This window comes from Idiotropiscis lumnitzeri, chromosome 7 (assembly GCF_059441095.1).
Source record: "Idiotropiscis lumnitzeri isolate Australia: NSW breed Sydney's pygmy pipehorse chromosome 7, RoL_Ilum_1.0, whole genome shotgun sequence".
NCBI classification, from domain to species: Eukaryota; Metazoa; Chordata; class Actinopteri; order Syngnathiformes; family Syngnathidae; genus Idiotropiscis; species Idiotropiscis lumnitzeri.
Window position 1 is genome coordinate 16,921,204 of NC_142397.1, and position 27,777 is coordinate 16,948,980.

Below are 27,777 nucleotides of genomic sequence, written 5' to 3' on the forward strand. Positions count from 1 at the left end.
CGCCCATTCGAATGCATGGACCATTACTCTCAGAGCTACTTTGTGTTTAAACTGTTTCGACAAAGCGGTTGGAGAGTAGGTCACAAGTCAGTCAAGATCTTCTTTGTTGACTATACTACACGACCTTCCCTTGCAAAGTTACTGTGGTTTTTACACTTTTGTCAAGTGGTGGATTCATCTCATAGTTATTACAGTAGTAGAGATCAGGCTTGAATTCTTGCCCTGTATCTATGTTTTTTGTTTTGTATTTTTCCCAGAAGGAATAAATGTACAATCACCCGTGGCTTGTTGAGAGGGTTGGCTGTCCCATACTGCTGCATTATATTTCTGTGTATGAATTCATGTGAATGTCACTCTTAGCATTTGTGGATTACATAATCTACCCGTACAGGAAAATCAAGAAATTAAGTTTTGCTTTTCAGTTTTCAATACTTCATCTGTAAAGGTGGACCCAAAACAGGAAATATACTTGTTCAAAACAAAGTAGCACATACAAGCTTGTATGTTGTGCAGTAACAGAAGTAACTGAAAACTGAAGCCCCTGCATACACTGCGTGCCAACTCTGACAACTCATTCACTGGCAGCCCTGGTGAAAAAAAAGAATGTACTTCTTGGCTTCTATACCTGTCATTGGCAGTGAATGATTGTTAATGGATGAAAAGATGCCTGATGGCGACCACAACAAAAACTGTTTTTATCGCTTCAGCAGCCTCAAAAAAAAAAAAAAACACGACTAAAACAAGCAAGCAATATAAAACATGAAGACCGGGATGCAACAAAAATCAGACACCCATAATGTCCATTATCACATGACAGAGACACTTAAGGGAAGACAGCTACGTATTAAAAATGGTGGTTTGTTTGAGCACATCCATCCACCCATCCACATACATGTTTTGCCTACAAATATGACATAGCCCAAATGAAAACAAAATACATACAATAACCCTTGGGAAGTAAATAACAACACAGACCTATTCTGTAAATTGTGACATCCTGAGAAATGCATTTTGGAGAGTAGGAATAGCTCGCTAGGTAACTGCAGACTGTGGAGGTAGAAATGGGCCACATAATTATAACTAAGTAAATCATAATTGTGCCCAATAGCCACTGATGCAAATAGAGGCGCTCAGTAGCTTTATAGTGGGGGAAGGGAGACTTATGCCCAAGACATTTTTTTAACCCATGACCAAAAAATAAGGCAAACTGAAATTGTGAAATAGACCGAGCACTATATTGCTCTTTCATCAATTATCTTCCAACATCCATCAGGTACTTAAAATAACGACAATAATGGATGGACATTAAATAAATGGATGAAACTTGCTAATTAATTAGTTAAATAAAAAGGAGTTACAGCCATTTTCAGTATTACTGTTTACAGTGTGTGAATTACAATTTTGTGTGGCAGCAATGCATCTGAAAACAAAGAAAGTGGATTCAATGGGATTTTGCTTTGATGTGTTGCATGAGCGGCATTGCATGTGAAATGATGCCGGGGAGTTTTTAAATAATTTTTCAGTGGTGTGCCATTTTCTTTTAGGTTAACTAGGATCACTCCGATCAATCGTGCTGGTAAGAAAAGTAAGTCATTGATTTCCTCATTTCTCAGTTTTTTTTTTTTTCCCCTTTTCTAGGATCCTGCTGACGGTGGTTGTGATCTTCCGCATCCTGATCGTGGCAATTGTAGGCGAGACGGTGTACGAGGACGAGCAGACCATGTTCATCTGTAACACCCTGCAGCCGGGCTGCAACCAGGCATGCTATGACAAGGCCTTTCCTATTTCTCACATCCGCTACTGGGTATTCCAGATCATACTGGTGTGCACGCCCAGCCTTTGCTTCATTACCTACTCCGTCCACCAGTCGGCCAAACAGAGGGACCGACGCTACTCTTTTCTCTATCCCATAATGGAGCGGGACTATGGGGGAAGGGATGGGGCACGAAAGCTCCGCAACATTAACGGCATTTTAGTTCAGCACGGTGGCGACGGCGGAGGTGGGAAGGAAGAGCCTGACTGCCTCGAAGTAAAGGAGATCCCCAATGCCCCGCGAGGGCTCACACACGGGAAGAGTTCCAAAGTACGTCGACAAGAAGGGATCTCACGTTTTTACATCATTCAAGTCGTGTTCCGAAACGCTCTCGAGATTGGATTTTTGGCGGGCCAATACTTCCTCTATGGCTTTAGCGTGCCTGGGATTTTCGAATGTGACCGTTATCCATGTTTGAAGGAGGTGGAGTGCTATGTGTCGCGGCCCACGGAAAAAACGGTTTTCCTGGTATTCATGTTTGCGGTGAGCGGCATTTGCGTGGTGCTCAACCTGGCCGAGCTCAACCATCTGGGTTGGCGCAAGATTAAAGCGGCCATCAGGGGCGTCCAGGCCCGCAGGAAATCCATTTGTGAGATCAGGAAGAAAGACATGGCGCATCTGTCCCAACCGCCCAACCTGGGGCGCACACAGTCCAGTGAGTCAGCCTACGTCTGATGATGAAGAGCAGAGGAAGAGGAGTGGGATGAATGTGCTAGTGTGAGAATGAAGTAATTATGATTTGAGTGCAAAGACGATACCGCAGGGGTCAAACCGGATGAATTACTCTCTGTGATGACGGAATGACAACCAAGCAGCTATCTTGGTCACTTAAAGTCAAAAATATAAGACTGAAAAGACGCATTAAGACAGAAATCATGTTTTAATCTCATTTTCGAGAGCTGTTCTAACTGCCATTTTTTTACTACAAGCTCCCCAGCCCTCTTGTCTCTCTTAACTGGGAGGGACAAATCCTCGCAGGGCTGGGACAAGGAAGCAAGCCAACGAGGGGCTGTTTTGTGTTATTTGGGGATACCGAGGGAGGGAGACGATGGCAGTCTTTTGACGCATCCCATGGTGCTTTTCTGGACTTTGTCAGCTTCACTGAAAAAAAGGGATGGGACGGAGAGGATGAGCGGCAACAGCACAAAAAGGAAGGAACGGAAGACCTGTCAGAGGCACGACAGGAGAAAGGAGGCGAGTTTGTGAGTGTGAGAGACGAGGAGGGTGGGGGGGGGGGACATGACGCTCTGGCAAAACATGCGAAAGAGGGAAGAGCGGGAGCGTGGCTCAGTCACTTCCTCCTGCGGCTGAAAGTGAAGCCAAGCGAGAAGGAGCTGCTTCTGATCATCGTCACCCCCCGTCCAAGCCAAAGCCAAGAGAAGAAGAATGATGGTGTTTATGTTTTGTCTCTTGGCAAAATATTACTTTAACACAAACACAGCTAGTACCATGAACACATTTTTTTCGCTCCTCTCCCCTATCTCTCGCTCGCTCTTACACCAGAGTTGGCAGCTATGTGGAGCCCAGGGGGCTTGGGATGACAGTAATGACCCTCGTTGCTCTCCTTCTACGTAGATGTTGCGGAGGAACTAATGAACACATGGACTTGGTGTGTAAATGTTTGTCTCTCCCAAAGCACAAACCAAACGTTCCTCTCAGCAGCATTCCAAGGTGCTGATGGTTGAGGGAGATCCCGTGCAGAAGGACGAGTGGGAAAAGGGAACAGAAAGAGAGCCGAGGACTTGAAATCGATTAAAAAAAAATCACAATGTGTTTTCATTTTCTTTTTAGAACGCAATGGTGCCATCATCGAGAGACCGATTTATCGCTGAAAAGATGAATCGAGTATATGAGTGATATTTATCCATTTAGAGTATATCCAAATAGATTTATTTATCTTTATGGGTGGGGGTGTATGTGGCATCATGTTTTTCTCTCGTTGTATGAACTCTTTTTTCTTTTTTTTTAAATGTTTTATTTTATTTTTATCAATCTTTTTCACTGATGAAACTGTTTACCGGCGCAGGGTTGTGAGCTTTGTTTGTTTGTCAATCTATTTGAGGATGTGCACCTGATTTTGTTATCTTTTGCTTTTTTTGTGTTTTTAACTTTGCATTCAAAATGCAATAGTCCAATTGAACATGTTTGTTTTTGCATAGAGAGCCTTGTTTTGCTTTTTCAAAATCAGCTGCACACTCTTCAAGCAACTAAGGCCTGGGAGCCATGTGAAAAAGGCATGTTTACATGATGCAATGTTATCGAATGATCAAGCTGTCGTTTTGAGCGTTTTTATTGTGCTTTGATCTCCTAAGCGGATTTCAGCATGCATGCAAGTAAAAGAGCGCTATGAAAGTATTAGAAAAAAAAACGTTTGAAAGTGTTGCACCTTGATTTATGAAGACAAGTGGGAGAGTGGTAGACTGAAGGAATTTTGGTTGAGAATTACGGTATATGGGGGAGCACGGTGAGGATAGTGGGTAGTGGTACTACTGCACAGGTGTGAGATTCTGGAATTAAAATCTCAAATCAGGCTTCCTGTGCAGAGATTTACAATTGATTCCTCCCACATTACAACAAACGCGCATTTTAGGTTAATTGAAAACCATAAATTACCATCAGTGTGAACGTGAGTATGAATGGCTGTCTAGTAAGTGCCCTGTGATTGAATAATGACTATTGAGGACAAGCAGTATAGAAAAGGGATTGAACTTTATGTTCTCAGACACACATACCCAGTTAACACTGAGCCTATGGAACGCGACACAGTATAAGGATGGTTCAGTGCTCACCTTGAAAATTTCATTCTTATATATTGCGCTCTGTTACTGTTGTGGAAAAACACAGAATATGCTTGGGTATTTTTGACGGCTTCATCTGTCAGGAATATGCTTTAAGAAGTGATGCAAAGGTTGGCACAAATATATTTATACTGATTCTGATGCAAGAAATCTCTCAACACCATGGTGAGCTCAATTACAATCAGACAAGGGAAAAAAAATTCAGATTACAGAAAAAAAAGAGTAGTTCAGGTGAGGTATCATCTTAAAAAATTTTAATACTCGAATTTATTTTAGGAGATAATTGTCTGGTGCTTTCCGGGAGGTTTGAAAATAAGGTACACACAGACATGACTGTTAAAGATTTTGAACATTACTTGAAGAAAAATGTAAGGACACACACAAGAGATTAATAACTACTTGACACAAAACGGCATGACAAATATTTGGAGGAAATATGACACATGTTATTGCGGTTAAGCTTCTGCAACAAACTATGTTTTGTTTACAATCAGACACTTCTGATACAGTGAAATCTTTGATCTGATTTGTTCTGACTTTTAATAAAATTCCCCCAGGAAATAAGAGGAATCAAAGGATCCATTCCAAAACATAAAAAACTGCCTGCACTTTGGTAAAAAGTAAAGATGAGTTCGGAGACATTTGCGTGGTGTTGCTTTGAATGACTCCGCTTACTTTTTGGAACTTCTCCCTCATGTAGAATTTAATTTCTAGAAGACAAGTGTCTCCACGTCACGATAAATGTGACTTTGTTGGCCTCCGCCTTGGTGAGGCTACTTCTACTTTTGGAATAAATGTTGCTAAAAAGCCAAAGACAAAAACATGCACATCTTTTTTTTTTTCTTTAATACTTGCTGATCAAAGTAGTATCACATGTTATGCCGTGTCAAAAGCCAAGATTCTGTAGGAATTCACAGCCTTAGTGGGACTTCTACTCTTGAGGTACTTCTATTAGATTTCAAGAGGGCTGAGATGCAAGACTGGCTGTAAGGAATCATTTAGTGTCTACGCTGAATTGGAGCCAAAACTGTAGTGGTGGGCCAGCATTACCTCCGCAAAACTGAATCGCTTTTTCACTGCCTTCTGCTTTCATATCGAAACATTAAATGCAATGTGTCTCAAAAGTGTACCGCAACATATTTCGGTTACTCTTAATTCTATCAGAATGGGAACATAACGGTTAAATGTCCATTCTTGTACTTAGGTTATCACCCAACAATAGTTTTCCTTTATCCAATAGATGACAAAATTTACACCAAGTCTTTGAAATCCACAAATGATGAATTGAGCAGTACACCCAACATCATCCAACATCCATTAAAATCAAGGCTGCACGCTTCGAGCTATTCCAGTTAGCGTTGTAAATGTGTGTCATAACATAACATAACATGGCCTTCTCATGTCAACAAGCACAAGCTCCAGTCTGTCTTGGAGCGACAAGAACAAAGAATGAAGCTGAGAAAATCCCCATAAAATCTCTCGTCTCCATTCACTCCCACTCTCATAATCTCTCTGATTCTTCCAGGTGATTATCCCCAGATTTAGACTCTTGCAAGCATCTTTGATGCTCCTCATTTGGGATTGATGTGTTCCACTGAATGTGCTGGGCAGGTGCACTGACACGACACTCCAGAATACCTAATAATAGAGTTGGAGTCTTGGCTTCCTCCTCACTTAGACAAAAAGGCTTATCACCGACCTTGAGCCTTAAAGCCAAGCCAATGTCCTGTCCTATCTGCAGCTCCTTCTGCAGTCAATGCCCAGAAGTGCTCTCATCTCAACAACACAGGTCATTGCTGGGGCCAGATTCTATTTTTAGAAGATGGTGGACGCACACGTTGGACTTGCATGCAGCTGCCGAAGATTATGTCATTGTGTGGATATAAAAAGGACATATCGGGAAAATACGTGCTTTTGCAAGAACACATGACTCCTCGCTGGCGGACTACTGTAACACAACAGTCCGTGGTCCACCACTACCCAATGCAGGCAAATTTCTTCCAACATTCCACTACTCTCCACACACAGTCTACTTTTCTATTTGTCAATGTGAAATCCTGCAATTTATTTATTTTTTGGTTCTCATTTGCTTATCTTTTCAACGTGGGTTAATTTTGGTGTCTGTTGCTCTTTTTGTGCAGTAACGTAAAAAAAAAAGGAACGTTTTTCTATGTAAAAGAACAAAAGATACAAATATTAACAAGAGTAGAGAGCCTAAAAGACAAGAGGAAAATATGTTACGTTGCCTCCCTTTGCCAAAGCGATATGCAAAATTTGATTTTTTTTTTAACTGCATGTGTAATGGATAGATTAAGCATGTTTCTGTTTCCTTCCACAATAATTTTTAAATACTTTTTTTTTTTAGAAAGCTGTTACGTCTCAATGCCAAGTGTGTATAAAAATAACCAAGGTGTTCAGACAGTACAGACACAATACCAACTCAGTGATTGTAGTTCAACAGACACCCAAAAGATTTGGATAACCCCAACACAGTCAACTTTATACGTAACAATGCAGATGAAAATACCTTTAAATATATTGTACAAGAGGTTTGACTTATACGAGCAACATGTCCAGCAAAATACAGGGTATACAGGACTATAGGTTGGCAAACTAGACCAGAACATTCCAGGGTTCACACCCTAGCACAATATCTAATTAATATACAGTTTTACAAAAAATGTCGAATACAGGTCAATTTTCACTGAAATAATTTCACAAAATGATGTTTTCAATTCAACAGACTCAGGAAAAATTGTCATGATCTTTTGAAACAAAAAACACTTTTATAGAAATAAAATTTACATTCCATCTTATACTAGGGAGTCTAGTCAACAATGAAGATTGGTGATTTATGGTCAACTGGTGCTACTCGGTTTCGACTTCCCAACAATACATACACCAATGTAGATCCAATCATTTGTTTACTAAGCAGGTTTTCTTAAAATCAAACTCATTGTCTTGACTGTTACAAGTGACCAACAATGCAAACACTTCACCAATTTTGTAATACACCAACGAACAATCAGATTCCTCAGGAAATCAGCATGTATCATTAACAGAGTTGCACTCAGTTATTCTTTTTACCACTGCCAGAAGAAACTTAAAGCTGTATTTCCACCAACCAGTTTAGCTTCTTTTTCCCATTATCAAAATTTGTGAAGTAACACCACACAATTATGTTGATGCCCTCTCACATTTGAGTATGGTATCAAAAGTGTGGCGCTTGACACGTTGCAGTTTAAGACTCATATATTAATTGGAGTTGAATGGTTGGGATGGGATAGTCCTTAAGTTTTTTTTGTCTGTACATGTGTGGAATAAACATCAACATTCCAATAACAGTGGACACAAAATGCTAAATGGTTATGTAACTCATTTTACATCCAAATTGTACACTGAAAAACACAACTGAACTGCACTGGTTGGTGGAAAGGTGGCTTTAGATTAATTTAGTGAGCCCAGCTAGTACATTAAAGGGCTTTTGACTTTGATACAAACTTAATAAAGCCATAGTATAAACAAGAAAAAAATTACTTTGGAGCGCTTAAGGCGAATCACTTTCGTGTAGATTCCTTAGTTAAGAGTTTATTAACAGAATAGGGGAGGGTATGCTATTTAAAGCATTGTACTGGAGTTTCTAATGTAGGCCAGATTAGATCTATTTCAGATTTCACTGATCACTAATTTATTAAAGTGACAATAGTGATTACTTTATCTAATTTTAGTGAGTAGATTTGATTGAGGTCCACTGTTCCGCAGTCACTCAGGCTCAAGAACTTGATTGTGACCTACAGTCCTTTCAATTTCTGGACATTAATTTATACAATAAACACGACCAAGTGAGGAAATGAAACATGTTTTAATGCCCCGTACTCCAATTCCACCATTGTCTCATTACTATGCATGCCTGTCCACTCTCGGAGCAGTGAGGGGTGTAATACTGCACCTTTAACCAACATTAGCCAATATTTGGCATCACAGCCATGGGTCTCTACTAAACAGGACATAATAAATGACGGAAAAAAAAAAATCTAGCCCCTTGAAATGTGAGCATCGTTTTTGTGACCATGACGCGCGACAGAATTTTTCAAAAGTTTCAATAAAAACTGTGACCATGAATCCAACTTACAAAATACTTTTTGTGATCTTGGTGAAAATCTCTTGAACTGCAGATTCTAAGGTGTACTGTACCTGAAGAACCTTAAAGGTTTACTGTATATTTCTGACTGATGTTCTGTATGTAAAGACTGAATTAAACCTTGAATGTTACATCATGCCCGGTGCTGTGCCTGATTTATGACTTGTGTGTATCTCTGTTAGTCAATCTTATGGGTGTACACGTGTGTTCGTGTGTGACTATACCAAACACATGTGTTTATTGACGCCTGTGAATCAGTGAAGATTTAAAGCTGAGTAAAGCAACATTTGGCTTTTTGCGCATAATATTTCCGATATTTCAAAACTGGATAGGTGACACTAAAACCTTTCAGCAGGATTAAACGCCTTACACCATGGCACTGATGAGGCCAGAGGAAATCCACGTTCGTCACACATACTTCACATACGGTACTAATGTACTATGAATGCAAAAGTCCATGTGAGCTCCTGAAATATTTACATGCATGTACTGCATGCATTATATTCCATTAACTGAGCTATGTGTGTGTACCGATTTCGACTCCTTCCAAGGTCACATGGTGGCTGTGCTGGACTGGGATTGAAGGCTCGTTGCCACGGCGATAAGCCAGCCGGTAATATCTCTAAGCACAGGCAGGATTAATCTGATGACAGATGGCTGGCTGCTCAGCGTCACTTCCTGAAAACATACAAAACACACACACGTCCACACAAACACGTGAGTCATATTTAACATCACTATCCGAGCAGTTCTCATCTGTCTACCTATCATTACCTTCAGCCTCAGTCAAAATGTGCAATGGTCCGTGACCGTCGCTCTTCTGATGGCACCCTGTCATCATTAGCGGCATTATCTATGGCCTCATCCTCTCGCTTCTCATCCATTACCACCATCCGAAGCACTTTCGTTATAACTGAAAACTTCAATGGGGATCAATTAGCCAATCAGCCCAAGCAACCGTATAAACGTTCCTCTTCATCCCTGTGAACACAGTGCCCCTGAACTGTGCAGTTTGTTATTCAATAAACATTTTCTGGAAGGATATGTCTCAAGGGTCAAACAAATCATGAAGATATTTTGCATTTTGGCATCTTCAGGCATTGAGATAAAATGTGATAGATAAAAGCGGACCACACGTCTCCGTCCGGTTGCTCTGTGTACAAAAGGTGAGCCAAAATAACAATGTACACTGGAACTACATTTGTCTTTAAATGCTCATATAATGGATGGATGGATAAAGAGACTCTGGGTGACTTTGCTTTTGTGGAATATGAATTAAGCAGCAAAAACCACCCATTTTTCTCCATCTCAGGGAGCGGCCATTTTGTAACTTGCTGTCAACTGAAAATGACATCACAGTTGCTCTGGGCTCAAGTCACGACGAATCAAGGCTCATCTGTTTTCTGAATTTGGTCACATGACGCACTTGTGTATTTAAGTGCTTCTCGCCAGAAATACTTACATTTTCTTTTCATGAAGTGTTTCTGTGATTTTGTGTTTCTGTTTTGCTTGGTGTACCAAAAGGATTTTTTAAATGTATTTATTTTACATATTTAAGTACTTCTGGGATTTTCTGTTTTGTTTTGCATATAAAGTCCCTTTCTTCATCTGTAGTTCGTCCACCACCTTTTCTTAATAATGTAGCACCAGTTTTTGTTCTCACAATGACATTTTGTCACCATTGTTTTACATTATTCTTTATTGTTTATTTGTGTCACATTTTTGGAATAAAGCCTGTGCGACTACTCCCAAATCTTCACATCTGCATGTTGGTCCATTCTTGGCCTGACAAACTTTGGTTTGATTGAGTTACAATTCCAGCCTTGTTACTGTTACAGTTACATCCCATATTAACTACTGGTATTTTCATGAAAAACTATTGTCTGCGTAAACTAATACCATTTCAAATAGGGCACATTATTCCTTTTATATGCCTTGTAATTGATTATTTGGCAACCAGTCCACGATGTACCCTGCTTCTCACCTGGGCTAGAATGTATCTCACATTTTTAGAGTTGCATGGCTGCATGAGATTCATATCCGTATAATTTATTCATACTTCATGTATTTACATGACACATACTTGCAGTCAGTATCAAAACAAAATGCTGTTACAGTGAAAGATGAACAATGAAGGCGGACCACAAGTCAAAAATAAATTTTTTCTTTTATTTTTTTTGTTAAGTGCATAAAATATTAGGGACCAGTTATTCATTTTCTTATTTTTTGCATAGTATGCTGATTGTTGCATGAAGCAACATATCTGAATAGGTTACATGTTAATTGTCTCCTGTGTGGAGGCAACATTTACAACAATAATGGTGGAATGAAACTAATTTAACCATGAGAGAGTCAGCCAAAGCCGGTTTAGGCCAACATCTCCACAAACAGGCTAATAAGCAGAGAATTGGAGGGATAAATATAAACTGCGCAGCTAAAATTTGCATTTATTGTTCATTTTTTCATGTGAATCTGCGCATTTATCCAGAATGGCCTCATGTTAAAACCCACTTCCATATCAAACAAATTAATGAAGTGAGATGACACATGTGGATGGTGTGCAGAAGAGAGAATTGAGGTAACAAATGACAATGTATTTAATAATAATAATTTCTCCTCTCTGTAAATAATGCAATATATTTGAAACAGCTTAATGGTCAATGATATGGCAAAAATAATAAGAATAATGCTGTGAAATTGATATGTCTGTATCAATGTTAATGGAGCAACATTATATTTGTCAGAGTATGATTGTGCGGGTGTATAGGAAAAGAAAAAATAACCACAACCAAAGTCAACAATAACAAAATATGTGGATCCTCTCTCTCTGTTCCTCATCCGCATGTTGTAGGCATTTAATATAGTGGTAATGACCAGAGGTGAGAATAATGAAGCACTAACAGCTTCCCTCAACATTTTTTGAATTAAAGCATGTTTGGTTATGTTGCCCGTTTTTCTGTGTCTCAAGTGATCCACTGGCTCTGAAAATGCTGCTGAACATGATGTGACAGGGCCGTGGGCAAAGTAAGGTTGCAAGCAAGTCATTAACATATACATGAGCTAATATGTGACACTGCATGTGAAAGGACTATGTACAGATAAAGACCACCGAAGTGGTGGGTTGTTGGTGATGCTGTGCAGGACGACGAAGGAGTTGGGAAGTCATAAGAAGAGGAGATAGGACGACTTGAGGAGGGACTTCCGGTCTAGAGGGCAGTTAACCTGACACGCATTGGCCTTCCTGAGTCCCAGCCACGTACTTCTTTTCGTAGGCTCCGGTGGAGCTATTTGGAGATCAATTGCTCCTGACCACGGCGGAGCTTGACTGGCCCTACTGTAGTCTGGCTGCACAAACCTAGACAAGGGGACAAGGCCGGGCTGGTGATTGTGTGTTATCACTAGCATCACGTCAAGGAGCGAGTTGTCCGGGAGGCCTACAAATGGAGGAATGAGCTGAAGTACCGTGAGTCGCAGGTTCCTATCTACAATGATTACTTATCCGACGTCTTGGAGAAACACATGGCCGACCACAAAGTCATGGCTAAGCCATGCAACTTGATTCTCCAGCCGGCTTTGCTCTACCCGGCAAGGCTTCAAATGAAAAAGACAGACTTCGGTACAAATACCGTAAAATGGGTGCCATATTCAGATCAAATTGAGGTTGGCACATCAAACCAGGGAATGTGGATGTGTATTAACCATTTAATCACCTCAGCGGGTCTTATATGGGATTGCCTCAACACAAAAGGAGAAGGCGTCCACAGAAACCAGAATATATCCAAGTCCTTTGAGCCAACAGTCACTCACTCAAATTCGGGTTGCAAGAAACGTGAGAAATCTTTCTGCCAACACCGTACCTAAACCGTCACTTACACTAGCCAAGCCAGATGTCATCGTTGTCTCACAAGTCTATCAAACAGGATAAGGCTCCGCTGTTGTGCATTTCATCTTTTCTGCCATCTATTAAGAGCATAACTGAGAATACTGTAAATGGGCTTCTGATAGGTACTGATAATAATGAAAGCATTAAAGGTAAAGGGATCAGGAGAAGGTTCTTACAGAACTTTTTAGTTCTGTTTCTTTTCACTTTGGTGTCCTGGCTGGGGGGGCCTTTGTTTTTGTTCTGTTTATGTTGCTAGTGGCTAATATTACCACAGCGACTAGTGGTTAGTGTTAGCGTCACTGGTAGCTGACGTTGTTGCTGTTGCTAGGATGGACTCCTTGAAAGACCACAGATTCACAAATGCACTAAACAAGACCATTGACCTGGCACTAACATGACAAAGCACACATTTTTCCACAGAGCGCAGACTAGTTTCTGTCCAAATTATCAGGTGCGTTGGGGGCGAGGCTACATCATGAATCTGCACGGCCAAGCAGGCACAACACTGCCCCAAACACGCAGGACTCGATTCGAGCTCTCACCTAAATGTTTTTACACCAAGCGCACGGGAGCCAGTCTACCAAAATCTGGCCCAACATGTGAAAATTCACGCAGACATCCTGCCTGGGGAATTTTATATTCCTACATGCTATTTGCTAACTCAAATAACATTCACACATACACAAGGAACGGTTCAGCCATGGTGGAAATCTTGCCAGGACCGCCTCTGACTGGTGTAAGTAAAATCACTGTGAGTGTATCCTTGCAGGAGGGGTAGACAGAGGGAGAGAGAGAGAGAGAGAGAGAGAGAAAAGAAACAAGGCGACAGAGAGAAGAACTGAGCTATCACAAAAGCAAAATATAGTAGCGTTAATGTCAAAGTTATGCTTGAAATGCATGTTTTTATGAAAAGAAAATATTTTTCATCAGAAATTGAATTTTTGATGGAATTTAGCATTTTCCTCATGCGGATGGCTCAGGAACGTAAAAATATAGAAATACCCTCTTTTCCTGATGAAAGTCTAAGAGTCTAATCTTTATTTGCTAGGTTCCACGTTACTATAGCAATAGAACACAATATTCTGGGGGGCTTGCAAGATCAGCCAAAATCCAATAAAACGGCGAGTACTGAAGGAGTTGCTCCAATGAAAATGTCTGGGATTAAATGAGTTATTTAAGCAGAAGCATGCTTTTCCCCTTCATGGGTAATAGCTTGCTCCGGGAGGTTCTGACCCATATTAAACAGTGCATTTCAGAGCAGATTGTGTCTACATTAAGGCTTGGCCACCCTGGTAATATTTAGATAATGTGATCTGCCCAGATTGCAAAAAGATGCCCTCAGTCCCTTCACCTTTTTTGTCTTCTCTGTTTGATTTATTATTTGGTGGTTATGGTTATATTGCATATTTGTTTGTTAAACTTTATGTGTTATATATTTCAGGTTTGGGTGAATGTTCACTTGTTTGTTGAATAAGTCATTCAGGCTCATAATTTTATGTTTGTTGTTTTTTATCTCCTGTTATGACTGCAACAACACTTTTACCAACAGTTTTTTTTTGTAAGATGTTATCACTAAGGATGAAAACACTGGACAAGAAATGCAAATAAGAAGGAGGTGAGGGCGTGTGACACAAGGAAAATATGAAAGGAGGCTCGCAACCATGGCAATAGAATGAAAGTGGGGCAATATAATGAAGTGGTGTTGCTGCCTTCCAAAAAAAGGTAGTTTATAAAGGATTTGGAAATGATTCATTAAGCGTTACAAGATTATTACAAGACTGACGTTGTTAAGGTGCAATGTTCAATTTCAAAAGCATCCATCCATCCATCTTCGACATACCTCTTGATGGGGTGAGCTGGAGTTGACTTTGGGCGAGAGACTGGTTACACCCTGGATTGAATTTAGAGTCTTCAGTTAACGTAACATTCATGTTTTGTCAAATGTGGGTGGAAGCCGGAGTAATCGGCGGAACGTCACGCAAACATGGGGAAGACATGATAACCCCTCCGAGGAAGGCCTGACTCCATATTTGAAATGAGAGCCTCTCGACGGTGAGGCGGATGTGCAACCACCATTCCAACAAGCTGCTACGCCAATCATAATTTACCAGTCACAAATGCAGACTTTCAGACAGACAAGTGGTGATGAGGACAGGCGGTTTAGAAAGACTTTTGTAATAGCACAGCATTGACAACAGGGGGGAAACACGCTGGCCGTTCTGCCTGGCTGCGTCTCCTCTGTCTTCGGGGAGAACAGCTGAGGAGGAGGAGAGGAGAAAAAAAAGGAGAAGAAGGAGGGGGTGAATACAGATGGAGAAAGGAAGACACCGGAAAGGCAGTAAAGGGAATTTGGGAGGTCGAAGGGGAGAGAAATAAGTAGTGAAAGATGACAAGATTCGTCATCGAGGATGATGAAGTCTAAAGTGGCCTTCTGAGAGTTGAGAGGTACAGTGAAGAGATACAAATGGATGGCGGCGGCGGAGGAAGCATCACCAAAGTGGAACTAAAAGGGTAAGACAGAAAAATAAGGATGCATGGAAGTCAAATGATATTTCCAAGGCAAGCATAAGAGGCACTGTATGACAGAGAGGGTTTCAGGAGAAGAGCAGAGAAAGAGCGAGAAAAGAGTAAAAGAAGGAGAAGGGAAGGGGATCGTGCGAGAGTGAGTGTGAGATGGCGAGGCAGTAGCTCAGGGCAGGGTGAGAGGAAGTGATGCGTACACTAAGAGGAAGGAGCAGATCTCGGCGGCACGCGCCAATCAAACACCAGCCTTCCTCTCGTTGACCGCCAGCACAAACACACTTGGTTACCAGCATGCACATTATGAATCAGTCAAGGGTAACCTCCAACACACACCCCTCACATGGACACACACGCACACACACAGGTCACTTGGCAGCCTCTCCGTGGCATGACACTGAGTCCATGTCTGGTCTCGTCTGGGAGCGCCACTGAAACACAACCGCTGTCACTGGAGCCTTGCATGCACTACATAATACACAACACTGAAGTGAGAAGTACATGCGGGACTTATGAGTTTCACATGAACTTTATATCACGCACCAAGAGTCACAACAACCAGCACTGACAGTATGAAGTAGAGTACATAATGTCCTGTATTTGTATCTGGAATGAAAGAGAAACTCACATTCATTCCTTTCCATGTTGCCCAATCTGTTGTACAAGAATGAAGTGGACATTCTAACCTCCATACTGTACTACTAAGTACAGTAACAGTCTTTGGAGCCTGTTCCTCCAGGCCAGGGGGAGGGAACTGTGGTTCCTGAAGAGCCATATCCTGCCTGTTTTAGTTCTGTCACGACTCCAAACACACCTGATTCAAACGATCAGCACATCAACAAGCTCTGTAGAAGCCTGAAATGATCCTGATTATTTCAATCAGGTATGTTTGGAGTAGGGAGAGAGCTAAAGCAGGCGGGATACGTCTCTCCAGGAATCGGAGTTCTCTACCCCTGCTCTAGGCCATTGACCACCAACATGCTGCCCATGGGCATCAGGACACCGCCAAGGACCACATGAGTAGCCCAATGGCCTGTTCTAAAAATAGCTCACCAGCGATGGGACATTGGAATTTCCTATAGCAACGCTGTAGAAATGATCATCCAACACTGGCAGAGATTTTTAGAAAGTGTCACCTATTGATATTTAAATCAATGATTGTGAGAAATCATTTACACATATTCTTCACACAAGATCAATGACTATCCATCCATTATCTGTTCTCCTTCTCCTCACAAGGGTCGCGGGGGTGCTGGAGTCTATCCCAGCTGTCTTTGAGCAGTAGGCATGGTACACCCTGGACTTACTAATCACATATATTTAAAGGTATTTTGAGCAAATGTGTTATTTCAGAAGTTTGAATCAAATTGGTAACCCTTCGCAGTTATGAGGACCAAAGCAGTGTCGCTCTCAATTTCAGAAAGGTTTCTCACCCCCGTATGAGACAGATTTGGATGTATGTTTCCATAACAATGATATTTTGGTGCCTGAATACTAAACCATTTGAAAGCGTGTACGAAGAGAAAACGAACATCTGTAAAAGTGGAGTGAGTGCGGAGTGCATTGCAAGTGTACCACAACCAGAGCAACAAGAGCGACGCTATTTTGTTTGTTGTTTGTGCTGCTGGAGAAACCCAAAACAAATGCCAGGGAAAACATGAAAACGACATCATACCATGCAAGTGCATGGTCATGTCCAAAAGTCAGCTCGGCTTCCGCTTGCCCATGAGGTCAAGTGGTACAGAAAATGGATGGAGGGAAAACTACAGATAATATTTAAGGTGAAGTCACTGATGGAGTAGTGGTACATTCGTCTGACTTGTGTGCGGGTAGCGCGGGTTCGGTTCTCACTCAGTGACGGTGTCTGTCTGCCCTGTGACTGGCTGGCGACCTGTTCAGGGTGTAGTGTGCCTTTCGCCTGCAGTCAGCTGGGATAGGCTCCAGCACCCTCCCGCGACCTTGTACAGGATAAGCATTGTGGATGATGACACGACAATATTTAAGGTGAAAGGAACCAACAACAAATTACTCAGCATTATAATACTTTATTTTTAAACAAAAAATGTCAAAATATAAAGGAATGTGTATTTTTAATCAGTGACAGTAACTGAAATTCCAAGGAATTAAATGTTTTTATTTTAAATGAAAGAAGCGAACACAATTGTGGGCAGGAAAAAGTTCGTTAGAGTCCAGGAACACGAACGTGAACAGAGGAATTTGCCACAACCCGTCATTTATAAACACGGCATAAATGGAGGCACATGGAAGCTTTGTGATTGTAATCATGATATTTCTGTTCATCCTTAATGCTCTACACAGATTTACAATTCATACACGCGTGATGAATTCCTCCTACTTTTCTTATTTAATCCACCAGTGGGACCTTCATGTTGCTAAACAGGCATCATGTATGGCTCTTTGTGATGCATGACATAAATATCGCATATTCAACCTGACATGCCCTTTAAAGCAGCCTCATTCTAAACGTCTCCAACTGGCTGGTAAAGTACATACAGAAATGGTGACATCATGAGCACATTGTTGTTGACCTGCAATTTGCTTTTTCTGGTTTAGATTTAAAAACACTGAACCAAGCTTCTTGACATCAAACATAAATATGAATGGAGGGTTCTTTGCACTTCATTCTCTGTCCTCAAACCACTCAGTTTTTAAAAAGTGCCGAAATGAATTATTGAAAATGACAGTCCTAGGCTGCTCTTTGTTTTGTCTCCAAAGTCACCTCATTTCAGATGTAACATTCCCCCATGATGGCCACTGGATGGAAAGGTTTTTGTAAATGTTAGAAATTATGGTTAAAAAGTTTGTTTCCAACCTAGGTGGGAAAAAATATCAATTATAAAAATACGATTATTTCCTGGCTTTGTTTGCCACGTTGTGTTGTTACCTAGTGTCTGAAACATTGACCAGTCGACACAAAAATTTGTATGCACATTCCTACTCATGTCCTCATCAACCTGTGAAAATATAAAAGCGATCTCCACCATATTTTGGATGTGAGCTCCTATGTGGAAATGTGGAAAACCCATTATCTACTCCCTACAATACATTTTTTTTACTGATTGAAGTGGATAAGAGATAGAATGTGCATAAGAATTTTGGGACATTAAACGATGCTAAAGTTACCGTCCAGACATGGGGCTCCATGTCTCGGTCAACCCTCCATGCCGCCACTACTCGCACAAAACACACGTGTCTCAGGCAGCGGGCAGCCCCAGCCGTAGCGGGTCCAATGCTAATTCTTTCGCAGTGAGAGTGGGCGCCGATTTCAGATACACAGGCCTTCGACAAGCCAAGGTTGGCCTGGTGAAATTTCCGTGTCGCTCTGCGGTGTGCACTAGATATGCGGCCTGTTTAAGAGCAACAATGTTGCATCGCGGGGTGCATGACAACCACTGAAGGTTGCTTTGGTGAAATTTCAAAGTCGGACTTCCAGCTGAAAAATCCAGCACATCCACGTGCAACCCTAGTGACGATATGGGCTGCAGAAAATGAACTTTGAAAAATTCTGAGCAACGGACTTCCAGTGATGAGGTCGATATAAAAGAAAAATATAAACTGAGTTACTGACTTGAAAAATGTACCATCGAATGATTGCTCTATTTTGGCGATTTCAATCGGTATTGAAAATTGACCCTTGCACCCTCCACTATGGGGTTATACTTGGAGTAAATTAGTTTAGCTGTACATTAGTAATGCCAACTATTACAAATAATGAAAATTAAAGCTAAAATTATACTCCAGGGTAATGCTATGCATTCAGGTCAGGAGAGACAGTAGGCCTACACCACCAGAAGGTTGGCTTGCGGTTTTCTTTCTCTCTCTCTCTCTCTCTGTTTTATATTTACGTATTTCAGCATACTTTGTTTATGTTGCAAAATTAAACGGTCAGGGTTATTATAGTGCTGTGTAAGTACGTAATTTATTCTGCATGTGTGCAACTCTCTGGCTTTCTGTTCTGTCCTCTGTCTGTTGAGGGGCAGACACCATTTTTTAGTTGGACTTTGGGGTAGAAATGATTGTGCTGCACAAATTATGATCATGAGCAAGTAGCGTATGTGGGCTTTTAAAACTGTATATCAGTTGTGAAGTTTTCATATTGAGTTACAAAATGAATGTTGAATGACAAATAATGAGGGACAGTTGTAGTAGAACAAAAAGCGGAGCGCTTTTTGTCCACCCCAAATATGGATGAAAATCTAGTTAAGTTTATATTTTTATCATTGTAGTTATTATATTGGGTCAGAGTTAACTCCCAAATGAGCTTCCAAGGTAGGAAGCTTGTGTTTCCTTACGTCTTACAAAGGAACATGGCAACAGTGGATATTGGACAGGAACTGTGCTTGCTGCCGCTGCACAGTGTCTGGATGCTACGGTGACAAGTACACATATACAAGCCTCCACACAGACATATATTGTATATATCTCGATACTCATGCATCCATCCAACACAATCTCTTCTACATGTTTCCAATCCCAATCACATCCTCTACACCAACACATATCACCCAAATCCACTATGCATCTCTTTTCTTACGTAATCCCCCAACTGGAGCTCATCACCAAGGCTTTAAAGCTCCAATCCTTCACTTTAACTCCAACCCCTGCCACTTTGTTTTGGGTACACTGACGATGACGTACACAAGCTTGTACCATTGACCATGCCAGGAAAACTTGCTGTCACTTTTTCCTTTCGGTATTTACCAAAGCAACACGTGAATGTTAGATGGCCTTCCGGCACGCCAATCATTTTCTCTACCGCTTGTCTTCCTTCGATTCCGAGGATGAGACAAATCCTGCTGATTTTGGGCAGGAGGCGGGGTGCACACTGGACTGCTTATATAGACTATAACTATTTTTTTCTTTTCACTGTAATTTTAGTGCTATGACTACTGAACCTATTTTTATTTTTCACATTGCTATTGTTCTATAAAACTGTTTTCTTGATATGTTTGTTTATATACAGTGAAGTGAAAAAGTGTTTGCCCTTCTCTCAAATCCGTACAGTTCACCTCTTTAATGTTCAAGCAAATGTAAAAGAAAAGAAAATGAGACATAAAATTCAGTTTTTCCGATTGTGACAAATACTATTCAAAGCTACCTGGCCTTGAGTGAAAAGGTACTTGGCCCTCTTTGTTAAGTCATGAATTGGGGCGAATCACATTTTTGGGAAAGCTGAATTCATTTTCACTTATCACAGACAGGCCTGAGCCTCCAGATCTAGTCAGACAAGCAATCACTCAAATAGATCCACCCTGATCCCAGAGAGCTGAACAAAATGCCACAATCTAAAGAAATTCAAGAACAGAAGAGAAAGTTGTTGAGATGCATCCAACTGGAAAGTGTTACAAAGCCAGTCCTACATCCCTTGGAACTCCAGCAAACCACGGTCAAAACCTTCTTAGTTGTGGTCGGCCTACAGCAACAACCAGTGATTGATGGAATCATGAATTCTACTGAAAATGTTCGGCCATCAGTTAGTGACTTCAACCTGAAGCACACCTGGATTCCGCAGCTGGACAATGAGCCAAAGAACACCAGCAAGACAATTTATGAATGTCTAAAAAAAATTGTGCTGAAGTATCACTTTAAAAAGGCTGTTCATGTTCTGAAACGCGACAGTATTGCTGACTTAAAGTAATTGAAAGGAAGAGTGGACCAAATATCTCCACAGAGATATGAAAGCCTCATTTCAGTTGTTGCTGCTGAGGGAAGCCAGACCACTTATTAGCTTTAGGCGTCAATTGTTTTTTACTGATAGCTTTGAATAGTTTATTTTTTTCATTGGTAAATAAAAATCACAATTTAAAAATTGGTAGACTGGGGTCGATCACGTGCTCAGCGCAAAAATGGGCGTAATTTAATTTTCGTGCTAGGGAAAGTCTAGTCTTGCGTGTTTGGGGCCGTGTTGTGTCTGTTTGGGCGTGCCAGAACACAAAGGAGCATTACCCGCTTCGCACCGGGTAATTTGGTCACAGAGATTAGTTTAGGTTGCGCTCGGCGTAAAAACGGGCACAGTTTCATTTTCGTGCCAGTTCAGCGTGTTTGTGAATAGGTGGTCTTCCAAGTCATCGCTAACTCTAACACTAACGCGAACGCTAACCACTAGTAGCTGTGGTAATGTTAGCCAAAACAAAGGCCGCTGAGCCGGGACACCAAGGTGAAAAGAAACAGCCACAAAAAGTGAAAAGTTCTGTACGAATCATCACCTGTTCCTTTTATCTTTAATACTTGGAATGTTATCAATAACGACCAAAGGACTGTATATTCTCGGTTGAGCCCTTAATTGAAAGAAAAAAAAGAAAAAGATTGAGCACACAATAGCAGAGGTTTTTCCAGCTGGATGCGGAAAAATGCCTTCCCCCGATTGCTGCCCTGACACTCTCCTGGCCGCAACGGCTCTACTTTGCAGTGTAAGTGGTCTAACGCGATTTTGGTTTCAATCGAAGCACAGGCAGTAATGGACCTCATGGGTTTTCATTCAAAATTTGACAATTTCATTAGCCTGGGACAAGCCCTGTGAATCATTGGCAAAATTAATTCTGAACAAATTATAATCATTATCAACTTTAAAATATTTTAAAAGCCCAGCCCCGTCATCCTTGGGGGGTTCACACACAGAACCGAGGAGGTGCAAGGCGGTCTCCAATTATCCATATCACACACTCACGGCCGATGACAGGATCTGAAATTGGAGATATTGCAGTTTCTGCGAGAATGTCATGCACGAATTCCAGCGAGTCTAAATTCACATTAATTAATTACATGGGCTAGAAATAATTGTAGTTCATCCTAAAATATTCATATGCCGTACATAATGTAATGTAGTTTAGTAAAAGGTTCCTGTTGTTACTATGACTGTTGTCATTTTCCATAAGTGCACATTTTTATTGCTTCTGCTTTGTCATCTCACCTTCCTGAACTTCTGTTTCCACCCACATTCATTTCCTCTCTGCACTTTTTCCACACTTGCCATGATTGGCATCGTATCATACTCGTACCATTACCTGCGGTCTACATCTTCAGCGCATTTGATAGCATGACTCGACTTCATTAAAATCTTTTTCTTTATACCTTTCCTCGCCTTCTTCAAGTGGCTTCTTCGCCTTAATCTGCATCACGCTAACACTGCTATCATTTCCACCGCCTCCTGTTTTCCCACTTTCGACTCGAGCCCTTTCGGTCTTCAGTTCATCATCTTCTGATAAACCGCTGCTTCTCCTTGCCATGGTGATGCAGTCACAGATCAATTATGGCAAAAATCTGCTGTTAGAAATAGAAACTTCTCCACCGAGCAGACCAAATGCTGACAGGTTAATTTCAGCTCCATGTCACTTCCTCCTCTGGGTGACTATGCCCAAGGATAGAAAAGGACGCTTTTGATCAACCTATACGCCACAAATAGGAAACAAGTTGTTAAAACGCTTGTCTTGTGCAGGGTATTGCTTAAAAGTTGGTCCTTTTGAGTTTATCTTCCATGTCTTGCTTTCTCTAAAAACTACGTGCGTGTCAGCAGTTATTTTCTATTGAATGTTGCTGTAAGCCACATGTCCATTAATAATTCTTCAGCGTTAGGGTGATGAAGTGAAAAGGCATGTAGATGGACAGATGAGTCTTGCCTCTTCAGAAAGTAAATGCGGATGTCAGAAAGAAATGCAAAAAGGATAAATGACATGTGAGGGTTTGGTCAGATCGCTGAGATTGCACGAAACAACCTGTCATGACCCGTTCGGTCATGTCATGTCTTTGTTTTGTTGTGCCAGCTGAGTGGGGGCGTGTCCTCCAGCGCTCGTTCCCTTCCCTTGTCATCGTTGCATGAGAGACGCGCCCACCAGCCACACACCGGTTCCTCATCAGTCACGCAGCTGTGTCACATTAACTGTCAATCACCCGGACTACTTAAGCGCTCAGGACCGACAGCTTGTTGTCGGGACATTGCTTCCTTTGCGTGAATGTCATGGTCTCTCCCCGATCCCGATCCCGATCCCGATCCCGATCCCGATCTCGATCTCGTTCACGCTCTCGCTCTCGCTCCTAGAGATCTGTCACTGTCCATGTTACCTCGTCATTTTGTTCTTTTTAGTCACGTTTAGTTCCTCTTCGTTATTTTGCACTTTGTCACATTTGTTTGTTTTTCCCAGCACCTTGTTGCCCACTTAAGTTCACTATTAAATTCCCTTTAAGTTACCCTTTGCCTGGCTTCCCTGCATTTTGGGTCCTCCTCCACCTCGCCCTCCAGCGAAACCTAACACAACCTAGAGATATTTAATCAATCAAACTGTTTCCATACATCGTGAGACATTTAAAACAGTTTCGGTACCACACATCGTGTTCAGGGTCAAAGCGGTACTTTATTATTTCAGTCATGGCACATATTTTCATACAGCTCTTCTACTGAATCTCATTAGATTTTGCCAGTGGTCATAATGTTGTGGCTGCTTGGTGTGCACTGCTTCCTGTGTTTATAAATGGGACACGTGTTTACTGATGCATGTGCACAGATTGTCTGATAGGTGGAGAACAAATAATGTTTGGGCCGCATGAGGTTTGGGGAATCTTTTCACAGTCTCCAGCTACTGAGAGATTTCAAATTAATTGTTCATTGTGTTTGAGTTTTTTTGCGCATGTGTTGGCTCGGCCGATAAAAAAAAAAAACTGGGATAGATTTCTGACAGAATTGCTGCGTTCCTAGATTTGAGCACATAATGAATACTGAGTTTGCTAAATATAATTTGTGATGACTTTGTCATCTTCATCTATCCTCTGTAGCATTTTTATAAAGAAAAACCAATGCATAATTAAGCATGAGGTGGTGCTTTGAACCACCCTATTGAGTAACATAAAAATACAGTAGCAGAGGCCCATGTCTTAAACAGAAACAAGGAAGAGATTCAATTCCTAAAAAGTACATTTAATATTGCTTAATCCACTGTAGCATTATAAGCGGAGTTTGAGCATTAAGCTCCCTACAACCACGACCAACCACTGTATTCTTTGTCTTACATTAAAGTCACACCAATATCAGACAGACACAGCGTCAAAATGTTCTTATCGAAGCAATATAAAAAAAAAAGTAACAATAATTATCATAGTGCAGAGGTCGTGGGTTCGATCTCGGTTTGGCGTGGGAAATCTGTTGGGGTTGATTTCCCCTTTATGCCCTTTTCTGTTCTAGCATAACATGTGTTATGTTTGGATGAGTGTGATATGGAAGATCATGACGACGACCTCAACCACATTAAACATTTAGGGAACAGAAATTGTGTTTACTGTCCAACATCATTGGCAGCAGTGGATTAGCAGTAAATGTTAACCATAAAAGAGAGAAGTAGTGACTAATTAATTCATTATTGAAAAATTGAAACCCATAACCACTCATCTAGTTTTTACAAGCAACTGGAAACAAAAGATTTCAGTGAGAGCATAATAACATGTCTCAGGCCTGGAAGGCCAATGCAAGGTGGGCAAAAATAGTGAAGCAAGTGATGAGAGTACCAAGCGAGAAAAAACAAAGGCTGCAGTATGCGCTTCCATCGAACGCCTGTCTGTTGCTCACATAGCATGAAGAACATCACTGAGCACTTATTAAGTATGGCTCACGTTAATTAGCTTTCAGTCCACATACGTCAACATAAAGTATGTCCTGGCTGATGGCACGCATAGGTGGAGGAACAACAGCCCAGGGAAGGAGGGTGGGGTTGCGTGAGAGAAGCGCAGATCCGATCCTCAATTTACAAGCATGTGGGACTTTTTCTGTTTTCCCAGGTAATTATTTCCCAGAACATTTACGACAGATTCTGAGGAACTGTGTGAAACATGTCACGAAAGCGATGAATTGAAGCATGAAGTCAACGAATATGGTTGAGCTGCATGGATGGATGGGTGCAGGGATGGGTGAAGGGTGAAAGAGGAAATTGAGGAGTCTTTATGGGTAATTCAGAAGGAATGAATCAGCGAAGATAGATGAGTAGAAGATGGATTAAGCTGTATGCTATTCTTATTGCTACCTTGCAGTCTTCATTTTCTTGCATTCAAATCTAAAACATCAGCAGTAGTGCCGTTAATGGCACGAGAAACACTCCAACTCTAGATCAGATAATGTGTCAAAGCTTTTATAAAGACCCATTTGCGTTCCTTTACTGATGCCTTAACGTAAGATCAAATTCAGTGGAAAAGACATCATGAAGCTGTGTCTTAATTTGGCTTCAAAGTGACTTTCTAAGTTGCATCAAAATAGACCAACTATTTTAAGCACAGTGATGTGGAACTTTGCGGCTATCTTGGCAAATAGGTCTCAGTGTACCCTTATTCACACAGTAGACAGGCGCTGATTGGTTGCAGCTTTTAAAATCAGCATCTGAATTAGATTACATTATTTTGGGCGGGGGCTCTTGGGTTTTATGATTAATGACAGTGATATCCTTTTGGAATCAAATGTCATGTAGTTGTCATTAGTCATTGTAGATCATTTTGCCTTGGTGGTAAGTAGGGCAGTGCCATGGTGCTATGGTCTGTGGGCACGAAATGCTCTTGTCGTGGTGTAGATGGCTCCTTGAGATTGTGTTTTTCTCACGGGGATGCTCTGTGCCCAACCTTGGGTTTCCTACGTTAATACAGTATTAATTTTTTTTAACTAGTATGCATGCGAGCGTGTGTGTATTGTGGGTGTGTGTGTGTGTGCGTGCGTGCGTGTGTCTCTACCGGATCATTTTTTAATCCCGGATGCGTACATGTCAACGTCCTTGTGGCCAAGCGATGGGAGGTTTAGGTTTTAAATCATGTGAAGCACTTTGAGTTGCATTTTATGTATGAAAAGTGCTCTATAAATTACGTTTGATTGATTGACGGATTGATTTATGGCACTGCATTTGTGTGCACTTTGTTGTGATTGAAAGGACGAAGCAAGGTTGAATCTGGTCTCTAAAAGCCTATGGCTGTCACCTCCATTCGTGGTCCTTCAAAATCTCACCTCTTCTAAATAGCTGATGAGCTCATATCACATTATGGGCTCATTCGTCAATTCTGTCAAGACTGCAAGCTAAATGAAGAACATTAAAGTTGCTGTGTGTGTTAGTGTGCAATGGTTGAAAATATATTTCCCCGAACAAGGCAACTAATTTAACACGAGGACTACCAGGATTTTAAAACTATTAGAACTACGAGACCTGTCATTTTGACGGATTGCTCTCTGTTGTGCTTTGGCAATGACGTCATTGGCTAAAATGATTATTACTTACTGCTTGAGGGTCTAATAAATGTATTTTGTTGATTAAAATTCAGTTGTGAATGTTTTTTTAATGTAAATTATATCATATAAATGAATGAAATAGAGTTAGAGGAGCGCCTATTGTCCTGTGCAGATCCCACACCCTAAAAGACTCTGTAGTGATTGAATTTTTATTTATTTTTTTTTTTTATGAGATTTGCGACAAATCAGCATGCCCCCTTTTGGAGCTTGGCGTCCTCGTCACAGCAGGGAGGCAAGTGAGGTAAAATTGCTCAAATTGTCAGTTCTGTTGTAGCCACCAAAATGCAAATGCACATTACTACTCTTGTCCACTTCAACCTGTGAAAGTATAAAAGCGTATTTACTGACATCAAACATATGGACATGTGATCACCTCCACAAAATCAAAAATACAGTGGCGATTAATTCTCCACTTACACAGGCTGAAGCGGACAAGCGCAAGAATATGCACACAAACCCCGATATATTTCAAATATTTAGCTATGGTAATCTTTTGTTAAGTGTGAGGAGACAGCCAGGCTCAGAGCAGCAATTAGCTTTTGATCGAACAAACTTTGCTTCTTACCGGTGACTTGGTCCCGGGGATTCCTGGCTGTTGCCACTCATGCACGTTCGCGTCCACCACCGCTTACAGCCAATTCATGAAGCTTTCAGTGTCGCGAGTCGGTGTCGATTTCGAAAAAAAAACTCCTTAGCGATGAACCCTAGAGGAGCGGCAAGTGTTTTTAGTCGTGGCCGCTTCGGGAGCGTCAATGTTCAGCAAACAAAAAGTTCCAGCGTGGAGGCTGACTCCACAGCCGAGTTTGGCCGCATTGGAACGCTCCATTGAGTGGCGCACACGAAGCCCGCAGCGGCCTCGTTCCAAAGAATAAGGAGAATAAGAATAAGAATATCCTGACTGGCGCTTTTATGCCGTGCGCCCTCACTGTGATCAACAAATAAGCAGCGCATTGTTTCCTAACAGCATAATCTATGTACCTCTGCTCACTTCCACACTTCCTCATTCTCATATAAATCAACCATGTTGAGGTTAATCTTTTTGATATGATGAAGTGGTCATTGGTAGGGATGTCCACATGAATTTTGGTGCCAATTGATCACCTTTTTTTAACGTGACAAGCAATGAAAGTACAACGATTTCCAATGAAGAGTTTGTACCAACTCTGCAGTACCCTGGGGAGAGTGGAGTGGGGCGTGGCTATAGTCCTCATTAAAAATGGCTTTTCATTTCATCACTTATTTCCAAATTTCTTCGAAATGATTAGATTAAAAAAAAGAAAATGTTAACTAATTTCAGTATCTTGACCAAAAAATATATAAACTGAGCATGATAGTGAAAAATGGGCCATCTTGGAT

General features: G+C 41.2%; 1 protein-coding gene and 1 long non-coding RNA gene across 3 annotated transcripts in view; one reads left to right on the forward strand and one right to left on the reverse strand.

Moving 5' to 3' along the window:
* Nucleotides 1–8,890, forward strand: part of gjd1b (gap junction protein delta 1b) — a 32,814-nt gene extending 23,924 nt beyond the window's left edge. Inside the window, exon 3 of the mRNA XM_088299805.1 lies at nucleotides 1,639–8,890. Within this exon, the coding sequence (XP_088155931.1) occupies nucleotides 1,639–2,488 (850 nt within the window). The 3' untranslated portion in view covers nucleotides 2,489–8,890. The remainder of the gene's footprint in view (nucleotides 1–1,638) is intronic.
* Nucleotides 7,091–27,777, reverse strand: LOC148333798 (uncharacterized). Of its 2 annotated transcripts, XR_015844193.1 has the most exons (4): nucleotides 26,987–27,777; nucleotides 17,007–17,113; nucleotides 9,527–9,672; nucleotides 7,091–9,430 (listed from the first exon to the last, which is right to left on the reverse strand). It is a non-coding gene; the product is annotated as an uncharacterized LOC148333798 (long non-coding RNA). The 2 variants fall into 2 exon arrangements; XR_015844192.1 differs by lacking the exon at nucleotides 17,007–17,113.